The following is a 26,949-nucleotide window of genomic DNA, read 5'->3' on the forward strand; positions in this document are numbered from 1 at the left end:
TCCATAACTATAAAGTCGCGCCAGTCAAAAATCATAAAAAGCGACATTTAAAGTTATGGTAGCCAGAACTAGCAAAATGGGAGTTCAGTCTACTCGCGAAGTAAAACAATTTAGAAGAGGATCTTTCGAACATGGAAATAGACAAACATGATTTGATTTATATGATAGTGGATCTGTGTATAATCAGATTCATATGCATATTCTGCTTTATTATGTCTGTCACGATGTTCAGTTAATTGAAATAGCATTGAACTAAAGATTTGAAATGCAAGATATTGAAAGGTAAACACATTATATATATTAATTTATCTCAGTTTAATACATCATGAAAACAAGAAGAACACTCAAGTGTGTTTGTTTATATTTAGTCCATTAACCTTGTTTGTATATAACATTTTATTTAAAAAAATGTATTGTTTTGTTTGTTTTCACCAAATGGTTAGTATTATTTTATTCGTTTATGTTAACATTCTCAAAATTCTTGTTTTATTATTGGCCCTTTTTATCCAAAAAAAAATTGAATGACATCATTTTATGACTTATAAACAGATTGCAAAAAATATTTGTATAAGATAAACTTAACAACAAATTGTTACATTGAAATTAAGTGATTTTAATATTCATTTAGCAAAAAAGTAAGGAGAATCCAACTTAAAAAAGATGTATCTATTAAATGTATATTCTACCAATACCGTGGACAATTCCCTTGTTAATAACATGACTGCCGCTAAGTCTATTAATAGCAACCTTTCAGAGAATAGGTCAGATACCTTATTTGAAAATATGTGGCAATCCCAGTATTTTTCAAAAACAAACATGACAGGTAACCAATGTCAGATGCAAAAAGTAAAGGAAATATAGGTCAAGCTAATTGTTTGTCAAGATATCTCTTTAAACCTCACGCCATATGCAAGTAGTGTTGCAATGACCGCAACATCTTGATGAATTATAATTCATTTTTTTGTCTCATAAACATTTACTTTGTTCAACAAACAACCTCTACAAAGTTATCATTGTCCCCTACCGGTGAAACCGGAGGGGACTTATGGTTTGTGCTCTGTGTGTCAGTCAGTCAGTCAGTCAGTCAGTCTGTCCGTCACACTTTTCTGGATCCTGCGATAACTTTAAAAGTTCTTCATATTTTTTCATTAAACTTGTAACATGGAAAGATGGCAATATGGAGATTATGCACGTCATTTAATTTTGTCACTACGTCAAGAATTCAGGTTACAAATATAAAAAAAATATATATATAAATCTGACAATGGTGGAGTTTCACCGGTAGGGGACCAAATTGCTTGGCAATCTCTTGTTCCTACTGCCTTTCGGCACCTCATGAACCTGAAAAACTCGTAACTTTATGTTTCCTCAGGCAAATATCTTCTTTGTACAATAAACAATTTCTTCACCACGTTAACAATCCTGCTACACTCACTAATGCCTCAAGAATGAAGTAACGTTCAGGTGATCTACGTCATTAAGTATTTTGCATATGTCATGAACTATATAATTAACAGAAACTTTGAAACCTACAAACACTTTTTGGAATTTTGGAAAAAGATTCATGATTGTATGAAGGAACTTTCATTAATCTTGTAGAACATGCGCAGATTTGATCTTCAGCATCTAAAAATATGTGAAATAGAAAGAACGACAATATCTTTTGGAGAGATAAATGTACCTACGTTATAAGCAAAGGACCTGTGCGACAATTCCCGGACTTTTTAGTCTGTTTAGTTAACACAGTAGTAACCTTTTACCATATATAAACAAGAGTGCCAAACTGTCACAAGATACGCCCGTTCGAGGGTTTTGGACACCATGCTCAATGCTTGAAAGTGTCCTCAAGACCTAGTTATTGACCCGGCATGACCCATATTTGAACTTGACCTAGATATCACTTAGATGTAACATCTGACTAAATTTGGTGAAGATCAGATGAAAACTACTTCAATTAAAGAGCGGACAACATGCTTAATGCTTGAAATGCACTATGTGACCTCGTTTTTGACCCGGCATGACCCATGTTCAAACTTGACCTACATATCATCTAGACACAACTTCTGACCAAATTAGGTGAAGATCAGATGAAAACTACTTCAATTAGAGAGCGGACACCATGCTAAATGCTTGAAATGCACTAAGTAACCTCGTGACCTAGTTTTTGACCCGGCATGACCCATATTTGAACTTGACCTACATATCATCTAGACACAACTTCTGACCAAATTTGGTGAAGATCGGATGAATACAATTTGAATTAGAGTCCGGACAAAGTGGCGCCGTTGAAAATGCACTAATTGACCCTATGACCTAGTTTTTGACCCGGCATGACCCATATTCGAACTTGGCCTATATATCAACTAGATGCAACTGCTGACCAAGTTTGGTGAAGATCGGATGAATACAATTTGAAATAGAGTCCGGACAAAGTGGCCCCTTTGAAAATGCACTTATTGACCCTATGACCTAGTTTTTGACCCGGCATGACCCATATTCGAACTTGGCCTAGATATCAACTAGATGCAACTGCTGACCAAGTTTGGTGAAGATCGGATGAATACAATTTGAAATAGAGTCCGGACAAAGTGGCCCCTTTGAAAATGCACTTATTGACCCTATGACCTAGTTTTTGACCCGGCATGACCCATATTCGAACTTGGCCTAGATATCAACTAGATGCAACTGCTGACCAAGTTTGGTGAAGATCGGATGAATACAATTTGAAATAGAGTCCGGACAAAGTGGCCCCTTTGAAAATGAACTTATTGACCCTATGACCTAGTTTTTGACCCGGCATGACCCATATTCGAACTTGGCCTAGATATCAACTAGATGCAACTGCTGACCAAGTTTGGTGAAGATCGGATGAATACAATTTGAAATAGAGTCCGGACAAAGTGGCCCCTTTGAAAATGCACTTATTGACCCTATGACCTAGTTTTTGACCCGGCATGACCCATATTCGAACTTGGCCTAGATATCAACTAGATGCAACTGCTGACCAAGTTTGGTGAAGATCGGATGAATACAATTTGAATTAGAGTCCGGACAAAGTGATGCCTTCCGCCCGCCGCCCGCCGCCCGCCGCCCGCCCGCCGCCCGCCCGCCGCCCGCCAAGGGGTTTCACATAATACGTCCCGTATTTTATACGGGCGTATAAAAATGCTCAACCTTCCAACTTTAAGCGCCCAGTGGGACGAGGGATAGAAAGAGAAAGTCACATGCTTGAGTTCATTTCAACCCATGCGCATTGCACGCTTTTCGCATAAAAAACTGTGGAGCGATACAGGGCCACCATGGCCTCTTGTATTAAAATATGTTACGTTGCAAGGTTCGTCAACAGAACTTAAATGGTTTGCTTTAATAAGTGATGTTATTTTATAATTCCAGTGAAATAAGCAATTTAAAAATCGTTATGCCATTATGTCTTTTTGGTTAGCATACACAGGTTTTTAACGTTGTGAAGAATTACAAAAATTTAAAACATATCAAACAAATGTACATATACCAGTTATACAAATGAAACTTTGCAACAAACACTATTTCACTCTTTGTTTTAGTTTTCTGATTTCTTAATGCTGACTGCAGTAAAAATGACTGCGGCATGTCACAACTTTTATTGGACACCGAATAATGTTTAGAAAATTGAGGAATTTCCAGTTTATGTGTAGGTAAAATGATGAATGGCTCTCATAAAACGACAGTACATGTACATGATTTTTTGAAGTTTTGTGATGACTTCATAGTACTTAAAAAATTAAGTTTTACACAATTATGAGTTTACTTTCATAAACTTCTTTTGACCTGTTTTATGTCAGTTTAGTTCAGTTTCCCCATACTAGAGCTTTCGAAGTTTCGATACGTTTTAAAATTAGGTCAGTAAATATTATAATTAAATTACTGTACCACGATCATTCTATGACATACTAGGACAAAAATAAAAGTATATACAATATAACTGATCTTAATCATACGATGTGCCGATAGGAAACCGAACCATCAATATTTAAGGAATAAAATAAAAATTACATTAATAAAGGGAAACGATTAAATAGTGTTTAACATTTTGTAAAAATGAACGAAACCGTCATAATATTATTTTCAATGTATTGTTAAAATTGTGTGACTTGGATTCCCGTAAAAAGAAATCTAAATCGCATGCATGATGTTTGCGCGGAGGAATTTGTTTATTATGGTAAATCAAAATTTTCACTATTGGTGTCGTTCAAAAAGCACATAATATGATAACATTAAGAACATTACAACAAAGTGCAAAAACGCAAGTTATGAAAAGAAACAATTGTTTGAACGACAATAAATTAGATGTTATTTATAACCTCAATAATATGCAATAATACTAGACAAATTGTAATTGTTTATGAGATAGTTTACCAGTCATCTTTATTATATTTTAAACATTCATTTACACATTTAAAATGGTCAAATACCGCCTATCTTAGAACAGCTGTGCATTTTCAGATTAATTCATATTAGTAGAATCACTTGCAATCGAAGTCATTTCAGTGTAATTAAGCAGCTATTAAATATTGCACTTAAAATACGGCAACATGTAAATCTCAAATCTAACAAAATTTCCAAAAGCATCTTCTAGATTCTTATTTATTCATAAGACAGTAACCCTTTAATAACTTATTCAAAGAAGAGTGCATATTTCTCCTGCAGAAATGTTTCCTACATTACCCTCTTCACATGTGCAATCGGCCAGGGATGTCGAACCGTCGCCTTCGGTGACCGAGTTTGGAGGACACGCCACGCATTCCACGCTGTCCGTGTCTCGATAATAACCCATGCCACACGCTAAATTGTCAAACGAGATGGGATGTATTCAAAGTTATATTCAATACCACTTAATAAAGGCGATGATAAAAATATACCACAAATCTGAATATTTTAGTTATAAACCGGCGAACTTATATTCAACGAGAATATGTTTTTTATTATATGTTATTTAAAAATTATATCATGGGATAGCATAAAAAAGAACTAGAATATTACATAGAATAAGGATCGATTATTGTATCTCATGTGTTGTATTTAAAATATACAAATGCAATTGCATTAATTAGTAGGTCCCTTCGACTGCTTCACTAAAAACAGATAACTACCTATGCACGTGTTAAAGTTAATAAGGGCGTTTCCTAGGTAGCAGTCACATCTATACGAAGTCTCCATTTTGATGCATTGTTGTGTACAGCTGTTCAACTCTGGGTTCTTACACTCGTTAATGGCTGTAAGTAAGATCTTTAACATTAACCCTCGCATATAAAAATACTAAATTCGATTTAAAGTAGAAACAACTGAAGTAATAATATTTGTCCTACATTATTCCAAACATAATTGAACTACATCAAGGAAATTAATTACTAGATGAAGAAGCAAATTAAGCAACTGTTATATTAATGTACGAATTGATGATGTTGAAGGAGGGAAATTTTGTATCAGAACGCATTTCAATTAAAAAAAGTATGTTACCTCTACAATTATGATCCGCATACGGGCTTGTACCATCACATTCGCATGTGTATGAGCCGTAAGTATTGACGCACGTACCCACACAATCATTTTCACCCTCCATGCATTCGTTGATATCTGAATATAACACACGTTCGCAAAATGTATGCCATTTAAATAATATTGAATTAGGGTGTATGTTGTCACACAAGAGTTTGTCGTACATTTATAACAACACCACAACCATAATTGTATAATACTTTTAAGGCATGTAAATACAATGTTTAAACGTCATGATGCTAAAATTACATATGTTTAAATTAAATCGCAGATTTGATTAATGTCCAATTTTTTGTTTAAATAAAAATGTTTCGTAACACACACTGAAAGCTATTCGTTTCGGTTAGAATAAGTATCTAAACCTATTTTGCATATGATAGCTTAATAACTGAATATCGTTGCACATAAATTGATCATGTTTATTTTAAGTAGCACAATGTTATCAATCAGTGAGCCATCAAGCAGGAAATCGATATTTGTATCATCATGCTCACGTTATGTCCTGTATTGTATAAACAATTGGGCACTGAAATATAAAACATAGCGGATGGTAATTACCAAAAAAGTAATTATATTGTATATGAATGTTCACCATTCCTAAATTACAAAACAGCTTACCCACACAAGACGCTTTGTCCCAGGACAATTTGAGGCCGTAGGTTGTGCATTCACAGCGATAGGAACCAGCCGTGTTGATGCACACATCGTCACAAAGGTGACCGCTAGTATGACATTCGTCAATATCTAAAATTAGCGATTACACACGTTCATATCAACGAAGCTAAACTTAAGCTTAATCTGCAAGATACTAATTTTATGATCGGAAGATGTCCTTTTTTAAGACATGAAACAAATCGCAAACACACAAAAATGCGCTTGTTGTCGAGAGTTTCTATTGAGGTTTTAAGATTGCATTTCTTTTGCACATTATGTTAATAATTAAATGGACCAAATGCAATTTTGAATGTTACAATTGATTCTTTAAATGCATGCTTTTTACAATAAAATCTTATTCTTCTTTTCTACTTTATTGTTTATTTAAAAACCCGGTTTGTATAAATATCACATCCGCCCCTTCGGTTTAATATCCTATTAATTATAACCCATTTCCGAAACGGTTTAGCATTTTAAGTTCCTTCTGTATACAAAATCCTCTAGTTGTTTGGTTGTTTAAGGATAAATTTGGCCTAAAAATGTGTGAATATCATGCATATTGATATGTTGTCTGATATTCTCAATAGGACACTAAACTATTATTTAAAATTAAATTTAGTAGATTTGCAATTGTTTGCAATCGGGGCGAAATAAATTTAACTAAATTTAGGACTTACCTAAGCACGTCACACGATCGGCGTCTAAAGCATAACCGTTGAAACATTCGCATAACGAGCTTCCGTCTGTGTTCACACACTCCTGGTCACAATTCAGTAAACCATCGAGGCATTCGTCGATGTCTCGGAAAATATTTGCGAACCAATCGTTTGTGTTGGTGTAAAATTAACTGCATATTGAGAATTGCTTTATATATAAGTATTCACAATTTTGTGTTGTTAATCTAGGCTTTTATAAATTGGAATAGTGCAATATGCAAAATACGAGTCCAATATATGGTGTTATGGCGTATTATTTGGTTCAAAGGTAGCGTCAAGTAATACATTCTAATAAATAAGTGCATCCGTAGTCAAGTCATAACAAACTTCGAGCCCCCGCTCCACCGTAACCTACTAGTTCGTATTTCACATGAGATGATAGACCATGATGCAGTGGACTAGTTGTTTCACACATAAGACACAGGGGCGTCACTGGAATGGCGTCTCGTGCATATCGCGCTATACCCCCGTACCCAACTAACAAGTCTTCTTGGTATATTTCCATAGGGGATATATACAACGCAATCGACACAAATCATCTACACACATACACACACAACACAGATAAAACTGCATTGGGAATATTAAAACACGAACATTATTCTTTTAGAGATCCATTTCTAACTTAGTCTCTAATACAAATGCCGTAACCGTTTAAAAATTATCATTGAAATCAACATGTAAATGATATTGAAATATGTATTTTGTTGTATTTTCCTCGAGCAAACCGACTTTAAAACATAAACTATCTTTTTTAGCATTTAACCAACAAAAAGTTGGTACTGACTACTTTGAAAGATGCGATTTGGTTTATTTCGTAAAAACAGATGGCTTGACATAAACCCTTAATTTTGAGAGAGACAAAAATCGATGTTTTGCCTAGTTTGTTGATACCATCCTGGACTTTATGTATCTCGATCGTTTTTCATATATTGCTATCGCCATTAAGAGAAAATGTCCCGCACAGGGACAAATGCAATTTATATTGGTTTTTATTGTTCATACAAATACAACTTAGGACGAATATAACTAACTTATATGCTACATGCGTCTAAGGTTATGGATGTTTGTTCTCAAGAACCAGTGGTAGTGATCTTGCACCTAAATATTTAATATACTTGTCCTTTACCTCTGTAATGTTTGAAACATAAAGCAAAGAAGTTACCGTAGCAATTCTTTCCACTAGTCGCCAGTACATATCTAGGTGTGCACGCGCATTGAAAACTTCCATCTGTATTGAGACACACTTGTGAACAGGCATCCGAATCTTCATTGCATACATCTACGTCTAAAAGAAACAGTTTTTAATCTGATTTAGAGTGAGAATATGTTTGAAAGGATGAACCATATAATTCAAAGCTTATAACAATAACATAACATAACTTGTAACAAAAATAAAATGACGATCTCCAGTGAACATTGACATTTTTAAACGCACCCGTACTAGACATTCAAACAAAATGTAAATAACAACATGTTACTGCAAGATAATATTGAATATTACTTGCATTTTACTTGTTTAATAGTAATGCATGTCTTTCGTTTTACCCGTCGATTCAGAAAAATACCATTTTATAATATGCATTCGTGTCTGGTTACCTAGATACCATTATGCTGTGTGAAATCTTAGTACTAGATAATATTGTGATATATTTTTATAATTTATATGGTTTTATTATGTTCATTTTTTAACTGTCCTGCAAATAGTATTATATATATATATGCGGTACAATTTCTTGATATGTGTGTTTAGTCACACTTCTAAAAGACTAACCGACACAGTAAGTGGTGTTGTACAAGACTAACCGACACAGTAAGTGGTGTTGTACAAGACTAACCGACACAGTAAGTGGTGTTGTACAAGACTAACCGACACAGTAAGTGGTGTTGTACAAGACTAACCGACACAGTAAGTGGTGTTGTACAAGACTAACCGACACAGTAAGTGGTGTTGTACAAGACTAACCGACACAGTAAGTGGTGTTGTACAAGACTAACCGACACAGTAAGTGGTGTTGTACAAGACTAACCGACACAGTAAGTGGTGTTGTACAAGACTAACCGACACAGTAAGTGGTGTTGTACAAGACTAACCGACACAGTAAGTGGTGTTGTACAATAAGAATCCTTCTCTGCAGGCACAATGTGCGGAGCCTATTGTGTTGTGACATAGGTGAAGGCACGGTAGTAATTTGGCAGCACATTCGTCTATATCTGTAATGAAAAGCTGAATATTTTTGACAAGCTCCGCAATCGGTAAGGTGTATTTACTTAAATAGGACAAACAATAAATATCTTTTATCGTTCCTATGACATTATTGTCCTAACTATGTGTTGCATTATTTGCGTGCAAATACAACGTAAGAGATCATGGCTGTTGCTTCCATCTTAGACAATAGAAAAACCAATGTTTTGTATATGTGCCGTATGTAACATTATAATTAGCATAATAATCTTAATATGTTATTATGCTACAGTATCGTTTACGCAACTCACTACAATTAAGGGAATATAATTTTTAATCAGTTGCTTAAAGAAGTTGCTTGTTCGATGATGCATTAGTTAGTTGGTGTTCTATTGTATTGTGGATAGCAAATTCCTTCCGATATAGTTCCGAAATAAAGTTGACATTTATGTAAAACATTGAATTGATATTCGTTGGTATAAAGTAATTAATATGCCAGTCCAAATATAATCGTATCAAAAACTTTAGAGAAAGCGGTAAATACAAAGTATTCAAACTTCAATCCAAAACGACAAATGAAGCTCCGATAAATAATTTTTGGTACCAATACACATCTTAGAGTTATTTAAATTGCTTATATGTGTGAATTTACGCCATCTGATCATAAATATAAAGCTCAACGTAATTATCCAACTATTGCTGTGCATATTTGTTATTTTACCTTCATCATATCGGTTTCAGAAGTGTCAGTGATAGTTTACCTACACATGTAATGCCTTCGTTGTCAATCAGGGCGAATCCGTTGGGACAAACACATTGTGACGCCGACGTAGCGTTGTTTGGGTCTTGAACGAACGTGTTGTCAGGACACCGTACGCATCTGAGGTCTGCCACACTGTAGAAACTATCTCTGTCGCACGCTTAAAAACAAAGGATTGGTGCTTGCAAAGGAAAACGACCTTAAATCGAGCCGGTAAACGATAAAACACAACCTTTTTTAACTGTAGCTTGTTCAGAATTGAAATATAATAATCCCCACGCCGACTTCTTTCATATCATTAACATACACTGCACTTGACTATACGCAATATATCGTGCAGCCCTGTGGCATTATATCAAACATACGTTATAGATTATCAATTCAATCATGTATTCAATAAATATGCATTTAGTATAATTCTGTATATTTAAATCAAATGTAAATCTGTTCCGTTTAGGAAACTCCTGAAAAACGCATGAAATAAATTTACAGTCATTTCACCATTATAAACAATTTAGACATTATTGTGTAAGCTGACATACGTATACAGCTCAGACCATCATGACCCAGCTCCCAAAACCCATTTACACACAGGCGAGTGAATGAACCGATAGTGTTTGTACACGACTCCTGGCAACCTCCGTTGTTTTGCGCACATTCGTCAATATCTAAATATTGTGAAATGAATCATTTTCAAATATATGTACTTCTTGGTTATGCATAGCAAAAACCCACAACGTTTCCTTTCATATGTTTTATATTAAAGCAATATGTATATATTGTTCATATTGTTTGTAGTTATGTTTGCGCAATGTTTAATAAGTTACTAACAAATATAATATTATGTTTAATATCCATATCAGCATACTTGTGTCGTGTAAAATTCGAAATATATTCTTAAAAGTATAGAATCTTAATAAAAACGAAACTTTTACCATGACACGTTCTATTGTCTTCTCCGATGGCATAACATCTTCTCCTGCACGTACACTCAAAGCCACCGAATGTGTTGGCGCATAATTCATGGCAGCCGCCATTGGCAGCCTGACATTCATCAACATCGCCCAGTGAAAGGTGAGTACAACAAGATACATTTTATATTTCAAGACGATGAACATTCAGTATTGAATGATAATGTCAAATCTGCGTTAAAGTTGTTTAAAGTACACGAAACTTTTTTTATGTAATATTTAACTGTACGATTGAAAGTCGTTTTGTAATGAAATGATCACTTTTGAAAATATAACAGACCTGAAAGTTTGCCTCCATAACGATACGACTTAAAACAACTTCTGTATTAAAAAAAATATGGCGATTCATTAGTAGATACAATCTTTCAACATAACGTGTTAGATTTTGCTAAATAATACATATTCACAAATAGGACAAACAACCTTAGCCCTAAGGCTTTCACCTAAACTACTGTTAATAACCTTTTCGTTCTCAGTGATAACCGCGACCAAATATTTCGTACAGTACCTATGCACTTTGTCCCGATGTCGTTTGTTGTGAAGCCTGGGTCACATTTGCATCTATATCCCCCTTCTGTATTAACGCAAGCACCATGTTTACATGTTTCGTACAATATCTCTCGCATTCATCGATGTCTAGATTTGAGAAAGGCGTTATTTAATATGCCCGTTATTATTTAAGGTTTAATATAATATTTGTGCAACAACTCGACTGTACTCTTTTTGCATGAGTAACACATAATAAAAATGTCGAAATCAAAGGGAAAAACATATTTTAAACATAGTTTTAACACACATTCAGTTAAATACAAACTATGTGAGATTGTTCCGCTAGAATTTTGAAAACCAGTCTTGACAAAATACAGTTTGAAAATGGCTGAATATTGTGTAAAAACATTTACCTTCACATGTTGTTCAATCTGACGACAATTTATATCCTTTCTTTCGACATGAGCAATGAAAGGAGCTTAGGGTATTGACACAGATATCTTCGCAACCTCCATTATCCAGCAGGCATTCGTCTGCATCTAAGAATACGACTCGACGTTTGGAAACTTATTCCACATTTGAAGAGGTTGTATGTACATTTGTATTACGAAATGTGTTCAATATAATATTTAAATATTTAAGACTTTTTAATGAAGCATGAAATTCGACAGGTATACGTGGCTGTTTAGTGTTTGTTTGTATGTAAAACATATATTATCATGAAAATACGGGTAATAAGTAATTGGATATTCAAACATCTGGTTAAGAAATAAACATGGTTGTCGTTTTCTCTTTTTTAATTTTCTCATTCCGTAACATTGCTTACTTAAAGATATTAATGCATGTGTTACGTATCTGATATTTGAGTGAAGTTCAATGCGCTGTTGCGTAGTTGTAAAAAATAAAAAATCTAGAAGGTTTCAAAGAAATTACACTTTATGAAATCAGCTTGGTCAAAGCATGTGTTTCAAACGGTTAGGATTCGTTTCGTGTAGCAAAATCTATAAGCAACTAGAATAACAAAAAGGAATAACGGTGTATTACGCGTTTTTCTAACGGCGAATCAGCTTCAGATTTACCTTCAATACTTACCTACGCAATACGTTTTATCATCAGACCTCGTATATCCCGTCACGTTGAAACAGTCACACTCGAAAGACCCGGGGACATTGACGCAGGTGCCGTCACATCCAAGGTCTAGACCTTCAGATTTGCACTCGTCTACATCTTTAACAGAACAACTACAGACTAGCTGTAAATACGGCTAGTGCTACACGCAAACATGTTAAAACAAATTATTAATCACTACTAAGGAATCACATAACAATATAACACGTGCATCGAAATCGAATGAAACATCGCTTGATTAACCAATAATAATGCGTGTTATATGAATATAAATAGATTTGGGGTTATACAGATGAAAGCAACATGCCATGGTATCTTTGTATAGATATTTAATCAAGCATAAAAGTTAGATAGATAGATAGATAGATTTATTTCGGCATATACACAGTTCACAACAAAACATAGAATAAAATAATAAGCAATTATTAAAAACTATATCATGTACAATAAACTATGACATGCTCACCAAACCAAGGATAACAGTAATAGTAGTAGTAGTAGTAGAAGTAGTAGTAGTAGTAGTAGTAGTAGTAGTAGTAGTAGTAGTAGTAGTAGTAGTAGTAGTAGTAGTAGTAGTAGTAGTAGTAGTAGTAGTAGTAGCAGAAGAAGGAGGAGGAGGAAGAGTAGTAGTTGTTGTTGTTGCTGCTGTTGATGCAGAAGTAGTAGCAGAAGTGGTAGTAGTAGAAGTTGTAGTAGTAGTTGTTGTTGTTGTTGTTGTGACATGATAAAAGAAGTGCTCATAAGATGACTGTTACGAAGTGTCCAACAAACCTAGACAATGAATTCCAGATGCAACGCGAGGCCTCAATGTTCACGCAGATCTGCTCACAGCCGCCATTGTTAACTTCGCACTCGTCTATGTCTTCAACACAAAATACGAATACAAAAGCAAAAACAACGCATGACAAAGAGGATCTCTGAATTATTTTGATTGATTGTTACAAATTAATGCAATAACCGTTTTTATTTCATGTACTTTACAGCTGAAGCATATTGCCTAATAAATGATCCCTACCAGAGCAAATCTTTCGGAATCGCCCCAAGGTGAAGCCTGGTGGACATTCGCAATGGTATATCCCTGCCTGATGCGGCACACAAATGTGCGAACAGCCTCCGTTGTTCGAAAGGCATGAGTTCAACTTCTCCAGATCTATAAGGAAACCAAAGTTTAAGGTATTTCGTATTTGCCCTAAAATAAAAGACAAAATAGTGATTATTCGAACGGAATTGTTGTCAATAACTGCATAAACACGTTATACTGCAACGGTGAGCTGTAAGACTCCATTAATAATTTGAGATAGTCATCAAATATATTTAATGCCCGACATAAACTTACATTGGCAATACATGAGAAGGCAAATCGCACATTCTTTATGTAATTTAAATATTTGTTCTTCCTTGTAATAGACAAACAGCCGAAAAGTAAATAGTATGTTGTATACCTGCTACGCATTCCGGTGTCTTATCAGCATGCCATTTGTAGTCCTTACAATAAAAATAGTTCACATAAGGATCTACAAGGTTGTAACCAGGGTTACACGTGTAGTTTGCTAACCGAACCCACTGTGACCGAAGGCGATTGAACATGTAATTGGCCGTTACCACGGCCTGTTCAACCTTGGTAGGTTCTCAGAAAATATACCATATCAAAATATGTAGTACTTTATGTTACATAAGATGAGGGTTGAGTTAATGGTATGCGGGAAATAAGCGGAGAGAACCTGTAAATGACAATTCCACATTATGTAACATAGTTTGTGGATAACGCTATAACATAAACGTAGACAAAGTCCATTTCTGTTTTCATGACGAAAAACTTTTGTGACACAACGATTTAAAATGTTCGAACAATATTCTGTACAACAAGCTATATGCGGCGGCCATAACGGCCGAGCGCCGCCCCGTTACCAAACAAATTATGCGCTTTCTATACTGCTGTTTGCTCATGACTGTCCTTCTAATAAAGTCAAAATATAGAAATAAAACGACGAAACAGTTTTTTTTAACGCGTGCAATTTCTGACGGGCAGTGTGCAAAGTCACATGCCTAATAACTGCAACTCAAATATGACGTATGCAACGGACACAACGAATACATACGGAATTTACCGATGTTTTGACGATTTTTATGATACGTTAATATACAAGAATTCATCAAGTAAGATGAAACCCCGAAGTGTCCGAAACTTATTGACGTTAAATACCCGAGGCCATGAAATGTTGATCTAGGCGTGACTGCCTATTGCAGAATCGGTTAATTGCGTTGATACAAATTTTGATTATTATATTAATTCGATAATGCCCCAAATATTCGTTACGTTACAAGTATCTCAAGAAAAATGATCAGGTTTGATCATTTCACTCTGACTAAGTGCTATGATTTTGGGGGACTTATTTTCATAACTTGTATTGACAATATGAACAAAAAATATAGGTCCGTAAAATTTGAAATATTCTAACATATAAAAACAAATAATTCAAAACAAAAAATCATACACAGAAGTGCAACGATGCAAAAATAGGAACGGTATTCGCATTACGGCAGTTACACGGTGGGCATCGCAACTAACACATAACACTTTTCAAACAGACAAAAATATTTTATATTTTGAACGTTGGAAAGTGTCCAACAATTCTTCATATATAAAGTCGTTTTTGTTGAAAAGTTTTGTTTCTGCAATCTTTTTTTAAGTAAGTCATAATTGATACGCAATGTACTGTACAAAATTAGTCTGAAAGACAGAGTTGGTCGAATAATAAAAAAAACTTGCATCTTTTTCAATTAACACATGTTACACAGGAAGTTGTGAAGCAAGAGTCCTCGACGTTCAAGCGTGACATAATGTTCTGAGAGTAGGTATAATTCTATATTACATTCAATATATTCAACATTCAATACAATATACATTCTATATTAAAGTAAATAAACCTTCTTTTGACTTGTATCATATTATGAAGGCAGTTGTTGAATTTATGTTTTTAGAATTATAAACAGTAACGGATGAATCATCGAATGTATTTGAAAATATGATGTGTTGGATAATTAAAGGCAGGCAAATAACTCCTTTAACTATTAGCGTTAATAGTTGTGAGCCCTAGGATAGTAAATATTAAGCGTGTAGAGATGACAGTCATTCATTATAACCGTGTATTGAATAAACATATAAAAAATCGTGTGATGGTTTGAAACACGCGTATGTTGCGTTAATGCTTGATGTTTGTTATTTGTTCTTACCTTGCATTCCTATGGACGTTATTACATACCTGTGTATTATAACAACAAACTGTGTTACCAACCAATATTAGAATGCATCACTAGAATCGACATTCCCAGGCATTTTTCAAACAACAAACGTGTTGGCTACATTTCTAGTGAAAACCAATATATTTTTAGAAAACAATAATGCCTCATTATTAGCAAGAAATATATTTTTAAGATATACGTTATATCAATTAGATCAAAAATAGCGAATGCATTTTATGCATTAGCAGCAACACACACAAATCAATTATGGGCTGTTGCGCCAGACTTCGTGCCTTTTTTCGCATTGTTATATATAATTGATCCTAAATCTATAGATACAGAACAGAAATACAAAATCAGAATGGAAATGAAATTTGATTATTACAAGAATCGCGAATGTTCGCGCTCATGCTTTATAAATTTGTAAATTCGATGGAATAATTTGTATTGAATTAATCAACATTAGTTCTTATCAAGGAACTGTTCAAAACAAATTAATAATCTTTTATATATATTATAATAATATCATCGGATATTTTCATTAAAGACATGTCTGGTAAAAATAAAATTCAAGTTTACCTAGAGAACGCAATAGCGTTTATATAACAATTCTTTTTAAGTGGGATCACGATTCAACTGCTACAACTACTAAAACTTTATTCTTTTACATCTTTATCGGTTTATTAAAAAAGACAATTTAAAATATTTGTTCAAAACCAATATAAGGATAGGGAACAACAATACTTTAATTATCTTAAATTTACTAGTGGACATAATGCAATATGGGAATAATTACTCAATTTGAGAACAAAGCCTTTAAGTACAAACGCTTTAGCGCAGACTATCTTCTCAATATAAAGGGGCACAACAAACTGTAGAGAGGTTAGCGTGGAACTGTTGTATCCGTCAAGGCTTTTCAATACTCTAAGAAGTAAGAAGAAAAAAATGCTTCATGCTGGAAACGCTGTTATCATCGTTGCAAAACGCACTAGTGTATCCCTATCATTACCTAATATTTCACAAAATAGAAAGTCAAATGAATAATCTATTCATGTAAATGTGATAACTGTTTGTAGATAGCACCAATTCTATTGCGAAATTTTCGGCCTACTTGCGAGACAATTTTATTCAAATTTCATTGGACGCTCACAAAGGTAAGCTATGGTGTAAAGCTTGCTTAAACAGCTACGTCGAAAAAAGAGGGATTTGCTAAGAAACGGAATGAAATTACGTAAAACGAAGGTAGCACGTGTTATCGGTCACCTCGATGTCCTGTTGTAGTTTTTTTGCTGATAGTTGTGCGGGCGTTGCAGTGGTGGTCAAGGTTTCATCTTTTTTATACGCCTGGCGTCGCAACCCGAGGGATGGGAATCTTTCTGAAAATGCAGTGACATCATTATCATGATGATTATTCCGATTTAACGTTGTGAACTTTGTAATTATAACACGTGACATATGTTTAACCGGATGAAATCCGCTTTAAATTGAATTGTGCATCCTCTTGAAATCGGGACTTACATTATTTCGTGTGTTGCGTGTTAAAGATTTGTGTAAAGAAATAATAAGCAAGTTTCATATAACATTAGCAAACTAAAACATATATTTTATCAATTAAAAAGGCACCCGCCTGTAAAGAATAAATTTGAAAGTAACAAATTTGAAAAGATTTTGTCTGTCTTGTTGTGGCAAAGTGCTTATTACTTTATGTTAATATGCTCAATTAAAGTTCATTTACATTTAGAGTTCTGGAATGCAACTGTTGTAGCAAAGCATAAATGAAATTGTTCATAAATAGTGTAAGATGTGGTAACTAAGAAATCTTTTGCGTTAAGATCGCATGCATTTAATTATTGAAACAAAGCGTGTTAAAGTATTTGTAATAAAGCTAGGTATAAATAGTTTACAGCAACTGTTATCGATGAGAATTTCTACAAAAATGCGTATTTTACGTTTATGATGTATTGGCTTGCACCTGTTTGCTGATGTTGTCTAAAGAGGAAACCAATTATTTTTCAATAAAGAGCGCATAGTAAGTGAATATTTCACCAGACTGAATAAATTAACCTTCTCGAAGAATAGACTCAGTATCTTAATGTAATCGTATGTATGCAAATCCTGTAATTATTCAGCAATTAATCCCAAATTTTAGAAAAACGTGAGTATTTCAGTAATTATTCGAAATATTAACCTCGACAACGCGGCGTAAAACCTTGCCATGAATGTCCATCACAATGCCTCGACCTGGACCCAATTAAGTTGAACCCTGAGCGACACGTTGCAATGACGATTGCCCCACGTTGCAAGAAGTGTAATTGTCCATTTCCCAACGGGCTCGGTGGCTCGCACTCTAATGCTTTCAAATGAACAGCATTCAAATGTGTTGTTTGTTTGTTATATTCAATAATTTAACTTAAATGATATGTATGTTATTCAGCAACGGATTGCATGACTCTTTATATATTTTACAGGTTATGTTTAACTTAAAATCAAACAGTTTTAAAAACTTTGAACAATTTTACAATATGCACTTATATGAATTCCTGCCAGGTTAACTCGTGGCATTTACGATAAAGGCAGTACATTTTTAAGTTACAAACCAGTATCACATTGTTTGCTAAACATAAAAATAGCTAATTAAAAAAACATCTTTCGGACCGCCACTGTTATTAAGAAACTGGTTAATAGTAATGCATTATATAAAAATAAAATATTTGTATGCCCGCAGCTCCTATCTTCAAAGACATAAATCTTTCTAGGCAAAATGTGCATGGTGTACTTAGTGAACCAGTAGTATTTACGATTAATTAATAAGCACAAAGTGAACTGAATAAGAACAAAGTATAAAAACAATTCTCGTATTAAATATTATTCAATTAATATCGCATTAATAATACGTGTCAAAACAATAAATAGACGCGCTAAACGAGGCTGAAACATAGCGTATTAATCGTAAGTAGAACGTCATATCACGTTTAACCTTTAACTTTCTTAGCGTAAGGTGCTCTCTTAACAAAGAATTATTACTAATCCCTTACAATAACGGTGATTTCAAGTTAAGATCATACTTAATTTTATTGTTACATGCAAGAGATAATAGATAATAAAAACACGACGCGTTTTTAAACATGCACTTTCATGGTATATGTATGTACCATTGGTACACTCACAAAGACAATATGTTTTGACATAAAACCGTTTAACATGTGGCTAATATTCAATCCCAACATTCGGTGTCAACAGACGAGGCGGGTGACTTAATCATGTTTGAATATGTTGGCTAGAAAGTCAGATACAAAACCTTCGCGTTCATTTATTAGCCTTACAAATCGAAACTAATTTTCTTTAGGCCTAGTGTCGTTGGAAGTCAAAACCGTGTATTAACGGATATGCAATTCCAAGTCTACAAATAATTACTCAATTGCCCAAATCAATGGAGAGAAAAGTTGTTTAATCGTTAAAAAAAATCGACGTCAAGTGAGCATGTTCAAATAAAAAGAGAATATTGAGCGTTGCGTTTAAAATATGTCGAGGACATAGAACGTCCGGGTGTTATCATGGGTGAACTGGAAGTCACGACTGTAGACTGAGTCTTGTCAGTTTGATATTAAGCACACCTTCGGCATTGCATTTTGAATTATGTATAGGATTTAAAACAAGCACTTAAATTATGTAAGAAATTTGTCACTTGAAATGTTTACAACTAGACATTTGCAATTTCTTTACATGAATACTTATATCAGGCAATCTATTTTTTAAATCAAGTTTACACAACTAATACAAACATCGTGATTTCAGTAACAATTACAAGAAGTGTTTAGCTGAATCACTGGGCGGAAGGCAAAACATTTGGATAACTAGTAAAAGTTCAATGTAAAATATATTAACAACATGTTACAAATCAGAATGAAGTTAGTTTGATAGAATAACATACAAGCAAGCATTTAATTCCTTACAAAAATGTAAATCTTTGTTATATTGTGTTTGATAATAGGTTTAATAGGTTTGATAAGTTCATCTAATGTTCAAATAATACCAAAAGTCGAATCAAATCGACCTTTTAGTATGTTTAAGTTATTGTTTAATAATTATATTGCTGGATTATTGTAGACGTAAATGTCATTAAGACTTTTGAAAGTGTGATTACCACTGAAAACATAAAACAATATTGCAATTGCTATTGCAGTATTGTAGTTAAAAACTTAAAACGTTTTCCACAAATAAATTGTGTAAAATGCAATAATAAAACGAATGACACATATGTTACCTGGGTAACACGTCACATTCGTAGTTTGTTATGTTGCTTGTTGTCAAGCGTTCATGTGTCATTTACCTTATAAAACATATAGTAAAAGTACAAACCGTTTGTTATAATGTGCAACCATATGCATCGTTTGCATTTTACAAAACTAATCACTCAAACAGATGCGTGGGAAGTATAATATAGCCTGAAAATGAGACAAAAGTAACACGTTTTATATGTTTGATATTGTCCGGATATGTTTTATATTTCTGACATTGTCTCTATATGTTTTCAGTTCGTTAATATATTTTAAAACGCAAAGTTGTTGAATAGCGATCATAATTCTTTTAAAATTTATCTCTTTCATAAATATGTTTTCAACAAAATATGTATTTATATGTTTGCTTTAATTATATACAACTTAAAGTTAATTATAATTTGAGATTTTCGTAAGATTGATCCAAGTTAATATATCATACTTATTTGAATAACAAAACACGAAACTGTGAGGCTTTTTCTACGTCCGTCATATAGTGTGGCCACTGTCATCATGATGTTTCAAAATGGAATGCGGAGAATGTGCAAACTATAAAAACAGTATAGATATTTTTACAAATCATATTATTTCGTGTGAATGGGTCACGAGGCATTTGGTATATCGCATGGCATCTCGTTTGTTCAACGAGGCTATACGTGACCTTTTAATACTCATCTTAGCAGGGTGTGAACCAAATAAACTGTCGGGCTAGCGAAAATTCTATCTGTATAGCATACAATTTTAAATGCGTTTTTGTAACAGCTTATTACACAAAATGAGAAGTTTGGACAAGTGCAGAAGATCGTGATAAAATCTCTTCCAAATGGAGACACAACTATAAAGGGATGTTTTAGAAAACAGATTACACATTAACATACATTTGAACAAAAACTTCCTTCCATATCTGAAATTATGTTGATTGGTAACTACTGAATTATGTAGACATTCAGTATGTTCAAGTAACAATTGGTATCCTATCATCTGGTTTGCATATTTAGAACAAAAATGTGTTTATTGTGGTAAGGTGCGCTTACTTAACGTAGGCGAGTGTTCATCCGCAAACATGCATCATTTTAAGTACGTTTATATTACATATGCGTCATTTTGTCTTTTTTTCACACCAATAGGTGTGTAGTAATGTTGGAATTATATTCATTTTGCAACAGAGGATAAACATTTGTAGTTGACATACTGAATTACATTATTATATAATCAAGAGCTTGTAAAGCCTTGAACGGCAGTTAAGCGATTAACTTGCATCTGGACCCTTGCTAAATAGTCGTATTCACCAAGTTGCCAACATCATCTTTGATGAGTGTGTGTTGTTGAACGAACAATCTTAAACTCGGGTTAGACTTATCATGATCAAGTTCTTTAGAAACCCAATGAAGTTTGACACAAATGTCATGAACTTACAATACATGCAAAACTTTCGTAGAAAGTTTGATGTTATTCTAAATGTGGCATGTGGGATTTATAATAAAGTATTTGATGCTGCGATAACACATTTGTTTTTGTGCATATTATAGAACTTTAATTTCAACTATATCATAGACACGCATTCTTAACAAAGAATCCACACGTACATTTAGCACAGACACAAGGTAATTCCATTAATTGCTATATACACAAAGTGCTCAGGTGAACTTGATGTTTAATCCAAATGAATAAATTAGAATGATCCTAACAATATATTTTTATAGAAAATGTAAGATGGAACACCAGATTTTGAACTTGTCATAGAAATGTATAGAGTGTTACTCATGTTACAAATGCCTTTATATATACTCTTCTAAAGCATCATGTAACTTGATAAAATAATTAAAAGGGCCATCACGATTTAGCTTCTTATCAATGTGTTTTACAGCCGCTTATTTTCTATTTCCAGAATGTACTGGCAAGCACAATTTCATCATGCAATGTCATTGTGAAATCGTGATTATCCACCAATTCAGGACAACGTATCATACAAACAGTTGTCCTGCATGCACTCTTGTAAATTATGTCTGTTTTTAAATGTCATGTGCCTGTCGTGGAGTTCTTTCAAAATATGTGTGTAAGGTATCCATAAAACAGTATCTCATTCACTTTTTAATTTACAACAGAGTAACCGTTAACATTCCAAAGTCCCCGGGGCTTTATCAACCAGCGAATCCCCAGTTCTCAACCAATGACGTCTGTAATGGAATCAATGACATTGTTTTGAAACAATGATGTAAGAAACTTGCTCTGATATGTTTTTCTTATATTAAAGTCTTGGATCGAACCCACTGTACCTCAAGAACACCTTGCAGTTATTTGCAATAAAACCATAATCTTGATACTGCATAGCCATCTCTGGAAACAATCGTTGAACACTTGAATACCGAATACAAATGGCTTTAATTTATATTACCGGGCAATGTGCCACACAGCATTCGGGTATTGATGCTTTAAATCTTATTTTAAACAAGAGATCTTAACACTCATCTGGAAATATTCCTTCAAATGTTTTTCTTACAACGTTTTGTTGACAGCTAAGCCAATGTCTTAAATAAGGTTTTTCCACTTAATCCAGCTGAAACGATTGGTCCGTCACCGTAGATTTCTTGGAACTTTTTTTAATGTAAGTGGCAGCCTACATGTTACGTTTTCTAAGCCAATATGAAACTACTAAAGTCGATACAATAGGTATAGTTTGATAATACAAAGACATAAGAAAATACGAACATTCAAGAACACAACACAAGTTACAAACACAGACATGCCTAGTAAGATATATTATTATTAATGATAAAAAAGTTGAGGTCTTTGTCTAGGAACTGATTTTAAAAATCACGCAACAGCATTGTTACGCATGACAATTAAGTAATTAGACAGATTAAAACGAAACCCATAAGTAATTAAAAATAAATTAAATTTAGTCCCTCCAGGACTTCCGTTCTTTACATAATATTTTTTATTTTTGCTGTTACTTTGTGTCTGTTGTTGTAATATTTTAAATCGTTGTTTGGACATTCATCTATGTAAAAAAACACAACAATTCTAAGTAAAATGGGAACTTAATATTGACCTAAAATTTGCTTAACGTGCTTTTGTGTTGATAGTTCAGGATAATGAAAGTTTTAGGAAGAATAACAATAATACAAATCATTTCCATTAAGGTGAACCTATTTGGACTACTTCGAAAAGTAAGCATATTTTCATTGATGCTTATTTATTTTATCTATTTAAGAATATAAATTTAACAATGATAATATGTATTTGTAACTGTTTCACTGTAACTTTTGCATACAATAAAGGAAATTATGTTGATTTTAGTAATTCAATTGTTTCATCAACTCGTATTGTTAGAAAAGAATATCAAGCGAAACACACCAAAAATATCATATATCTACCTTGAATTAAGTAAGAACAATAATAACGGCTTTTTGGAAGTTATCGGTATATGAAGTAGGTATAGAGGTGAACGTCGACAAGCTTGTTGATGTATTTCAAACTAAAATATAAACGGCATTAAATTATTACACATTGAACTCTTCAACCCTTCAACAAACACCAAATAGGTGTCAATGCCCGTATATGCGATACGCTCATGATCACTTATCATCATGCTTTAGTATAAATGGCTTGAAACTATGACACCCATGTTTATGCAAACGTCATGATTCATTTCTACTCGACATACTATTTATGGTTCTTTTTTGGAAAATAAAATGTAATAAGTAAAACTGATATTATTAAAAGATATTTAACAAAATATCAGAAAAAGTTTACATTCTATTTCAATCGACATGAACATAAAATATACTCATTGTTGTAAGTAAAATATTCAATAATACCATAACCATGTGCATATCACATCCAAGGACATGACACCAAGTTTGTATGTGCCGGAGGGTTGAATAGTTAACGCCAGCGTGATTAAGTGCTTTTGATATTATATGTAATGTATCAAATGTTATTCGTTTAGCAACATACGCTGCAAGAGACCAATTGCCAATTTAACGCTTGCAGCTCGGAAGATGATATAATGTGGTTTGCTTGTCAATCATTCTGACAGGTCATGCAGCGTTTGATATATGGTTTAAATGCCAGTGAGTTGTTTTGATTTAGCAAATAATTGCGTAACATTTGCTTTTTAACATAATAAGGGCACTTAAATAATTGTTATAACAAACTTTTCTACGTGAATATGCAATCGTTTCAAATTCATTCAATGTTATGTTACATAGCTATGGATAGGTGAAGTAAACGACACAAAGTTAAGGTATTCAATTAATATCATAAGTGAAAGGGCACTTTTATTTGTATATCATTTAACAAAAATATCACACAAAATGAAACACGAGTCGATTGACTGCCATTATGTCTGCTTGTATGCATTTAAGTGATGCCTGTATCGAAACAAGTATCTAAACAGCTATGAATGATTTGGAAATAGTTACCAGTATTTTGGGGAACTCAGTACGGTCCATATTCAACTACTAAATCTACATGTAGTGAAACGCATCATACATATCAAAGACACTCCATCTTCAACACTATTTACACATCTTAAAGAAACTCGTTATTAAAAACAGGTGAGTGCAATTTTAGTTATTAACGTATATTAACGTAACAGAAAAATTGAAAAGCTGTCGATTATATGGCGATTGGTTTGGATGCTTATGAAAAGGTTGTCAATAAATTGTGTATTTTTAATTGTGTAATTGTTTACAATTGAAAGAGTCAACTCAAGTTTTATTAGCATTAGTCATCGGATATATTGATTTCTTGTGTCGATTTATTGTTTTAAAATGTGTCCATAAACATCCCTTAATTAATGTTTAACTCGGTTAACATTTCATTCTTACCAATCGATAGAATGACAAATATATGTTTCGTCGGCAATATTTGTACAACACATAATTAATGGAAACGAAAACGGGAAACTATGTTTTGCTGTTATTATACTTCGTTTGCATAGAAGCAACGTACCAACAACAATCTAGACAGAAGTAATTATCCTAATGAGTAATGCAATTTATTCTAATTGAAATAGCTGTGTAGAAATTATGTGGTGTTCTTTTCTATTTATTTATGTTTTTTCTTTTCTTTTCTCATCTCAAGTTTTTCTTCGATAAGCGTTTTCATTCAACGTAGTGTCCTATTTGAGTCGAACAATGCATGGAAAAGGAAAAAGTTAAGAAACCCCAGAGGACAGAAAACAAATATGGTTTCACTAATTACTGAAAATTCCTATGTTAGTGTGCATAACTTCTTGCGTATCCTAAAATTTTCACAAGACTACAAAACCGTTTTAAACAAACCTAATGTTTGTTACGTAGTGGAGTGTACTATATTAACTTACTAAAAAGAAGAAAACGCATAAGTGTTTACATCTCGACGAGGGATGCGCAAAGCCTATGGTATTTAAACTATTTAAATTTAGTTCGTTTATTTCATATGCTTATAGTGTGATATTGTGATGCTATTCGTCGCATTTGAGTTTCTTGTGAAGCGTGATTCTATATGGAATGCGGATCATCATGGGGAGTCAAAGGGACATGGATAAGAAAATGTGATAAAAATATGATTCATGTAAATAAATATAGCTTATGATAAATATGGGCTTTATGGACCTGTGGCATGCCTATTGATATTCAAATGCTTTTTACGTATAACTTACAAACATTGAACACTGAAATATCCAGTGTGAGCTTAATATCGAACAATGCATCGCAAATATTGTTGTCATGTACAAATCTAAATCTACCTGAGATCCATTGTAAACTGTGTATGGTTTGTGAAGTGGGTTATGTAACTAAATGCCAACGTTCCCTACTAGCGTTTGATTTCAAAACGAACATTTCACCAAAAGAGGCTGGTTTGTAATAAGTGCGCTTATATGGAGAGATTGTGTACATACATTATAAGACAAAGCGTTTGTATTTTCTGATAACGTGTTTGCAAATTAGATGTGTGCATTACATTGGACGCATACAGCGGTGATAATTTGTAGCGGTTGAATATCTTTGAAGTGAGTCGCCAGCTAAATGTATCATTTACCGACATGGAAAAGAACCCATAAGGTATGTATAAATAGCAATAAAAAATCAGTTTCATCACCATTCACTTCATCATCGTCGTCATCTTATCATCATTCACTTCATCATCGTCATCATCTTATTAATAATTATTACTTTTTATTCCATTATTATTATTATTATTATTATAATTGTTATTATTATTACACTATAAAATGATTGTGAACGCATCGTTCCGTTCAACACTGTCTTCATGGTGTTCCTAAAACGACGAATATATAAAAGCACTGTACGTTTTGCTATACAATATCCCGGAAAGAGAAAAATAATGCATTTGAATATCAACCGTATTTTCGTTTGACAACTGATCATGCATGTACGATGTGAATCTAGATTTAGTTTAAGTGCAGATTCGTTCATACGGCACAATTATTGTGTTTTACGGATCATTTTAATTTCCTGCAACGATATCTATCATACGACACACGAACACTAACTCCGGTCCTAATAAAAATACAGTTCCGCTCGGCTTACAGGACTGGGACAGTCATGTAAAATATCGAATATATTATATATTTTTTTATAAACACCTGGAAGCAAGATGAGTTGCAGATAAATGGTCAGTTAGCACATTTTAATTAACTCTTTTGACCTATTAATTCTTGTCAGCTCAATTCAACAGTGAAAAATGCGTCAGATAATAGAAGTTACTACTGTGGATGTTATTACATAATTGATTTTGTATGGCATAAAACTGTAGATGTTATTACATAATTGATTGTGTATGGCATCAAACTGTGGATGTTATTACATAATTGATTTTGTACGGCATAAAATTGTGGATGCTATTACATATTTGATTTTGTATGGCATCAAACTGTGGATGTTATTGCATAATTGATTGTGTATGGCATCAAACTGGTGATGTTATTACATAATTGATTGTGTATGGCATGAAACTGTGGATGTTATTACATAATTGA

General features: G+C 33.5%; 2 protein-coding genes and 1 long non-coding RNA gene across 4 annotated transcripts in view; 1 reads left to right on the top strand and 2 right to left on the bottom strand.

Annotated features, from left to right (window-relative positions):
- The window catches only part of LOC127877701 (atrial natriuretic peptide-converting enzyme-like), a 193,598-nt gene that overhangs the window by 91,041 nt on the left and 75,608 nt on the right, over positions 1-26,949 (top strand). The window lies entirely within an intron of this gene.
- LOC127877699 (fibrillin-1-like) overlaps positions 1-26,949 on the bottom strand; it is a 163,147-nt gene that overhangs the window by 8,528 nt on the left and 127,670 nt on the right. The window contains exons 19-21 of the mRNA XM_052423824.1: positions 5,497-5,613; positions 5,130-5,252; positions 4,705-4,821 (exon numbers count right to left, since the gene is read on the bottom strand). Coding sequence (XP_052279784.1) covers positions 4,705-4,821; positions 5,130-5,252; positions 5,497-5,613 — 357 coding nt within the window. The remainder of the gene's footprint in view (positions 1-4,704; positions 4,822-5,129; positions 5,253-5,496; positions 5,614-26,949) is intronic.
- Positions 2,153-3,083, bottom strand: LOC127877707 (uncharacterized). Its single transcript, XR_008048584.1, has 2 exons — positions 2,938-3,083; positions 2,153-2,781 (listed from the first exon to the last, which is right to left on the bottom strand). It is a non-coding gene; the product is annotated as an uncharacterized LOC127877707 (long non-coding RNA).

Source organism: Dreissena polymorpha, chromosome 4 (genome assembly GCF_020536995.1).
Source record: "Dreissena polymorpha isolate Duluth1 chromosome 4, UMN_Dpol_1.0, whole genome shotgun sequence".
Taxonomy (NCBI): Eukaryota; Metazoa; Mollusca; class Bivalvia; order Myida; family Dreissenidae; genus Dreissena; species Dreissena polymorpha.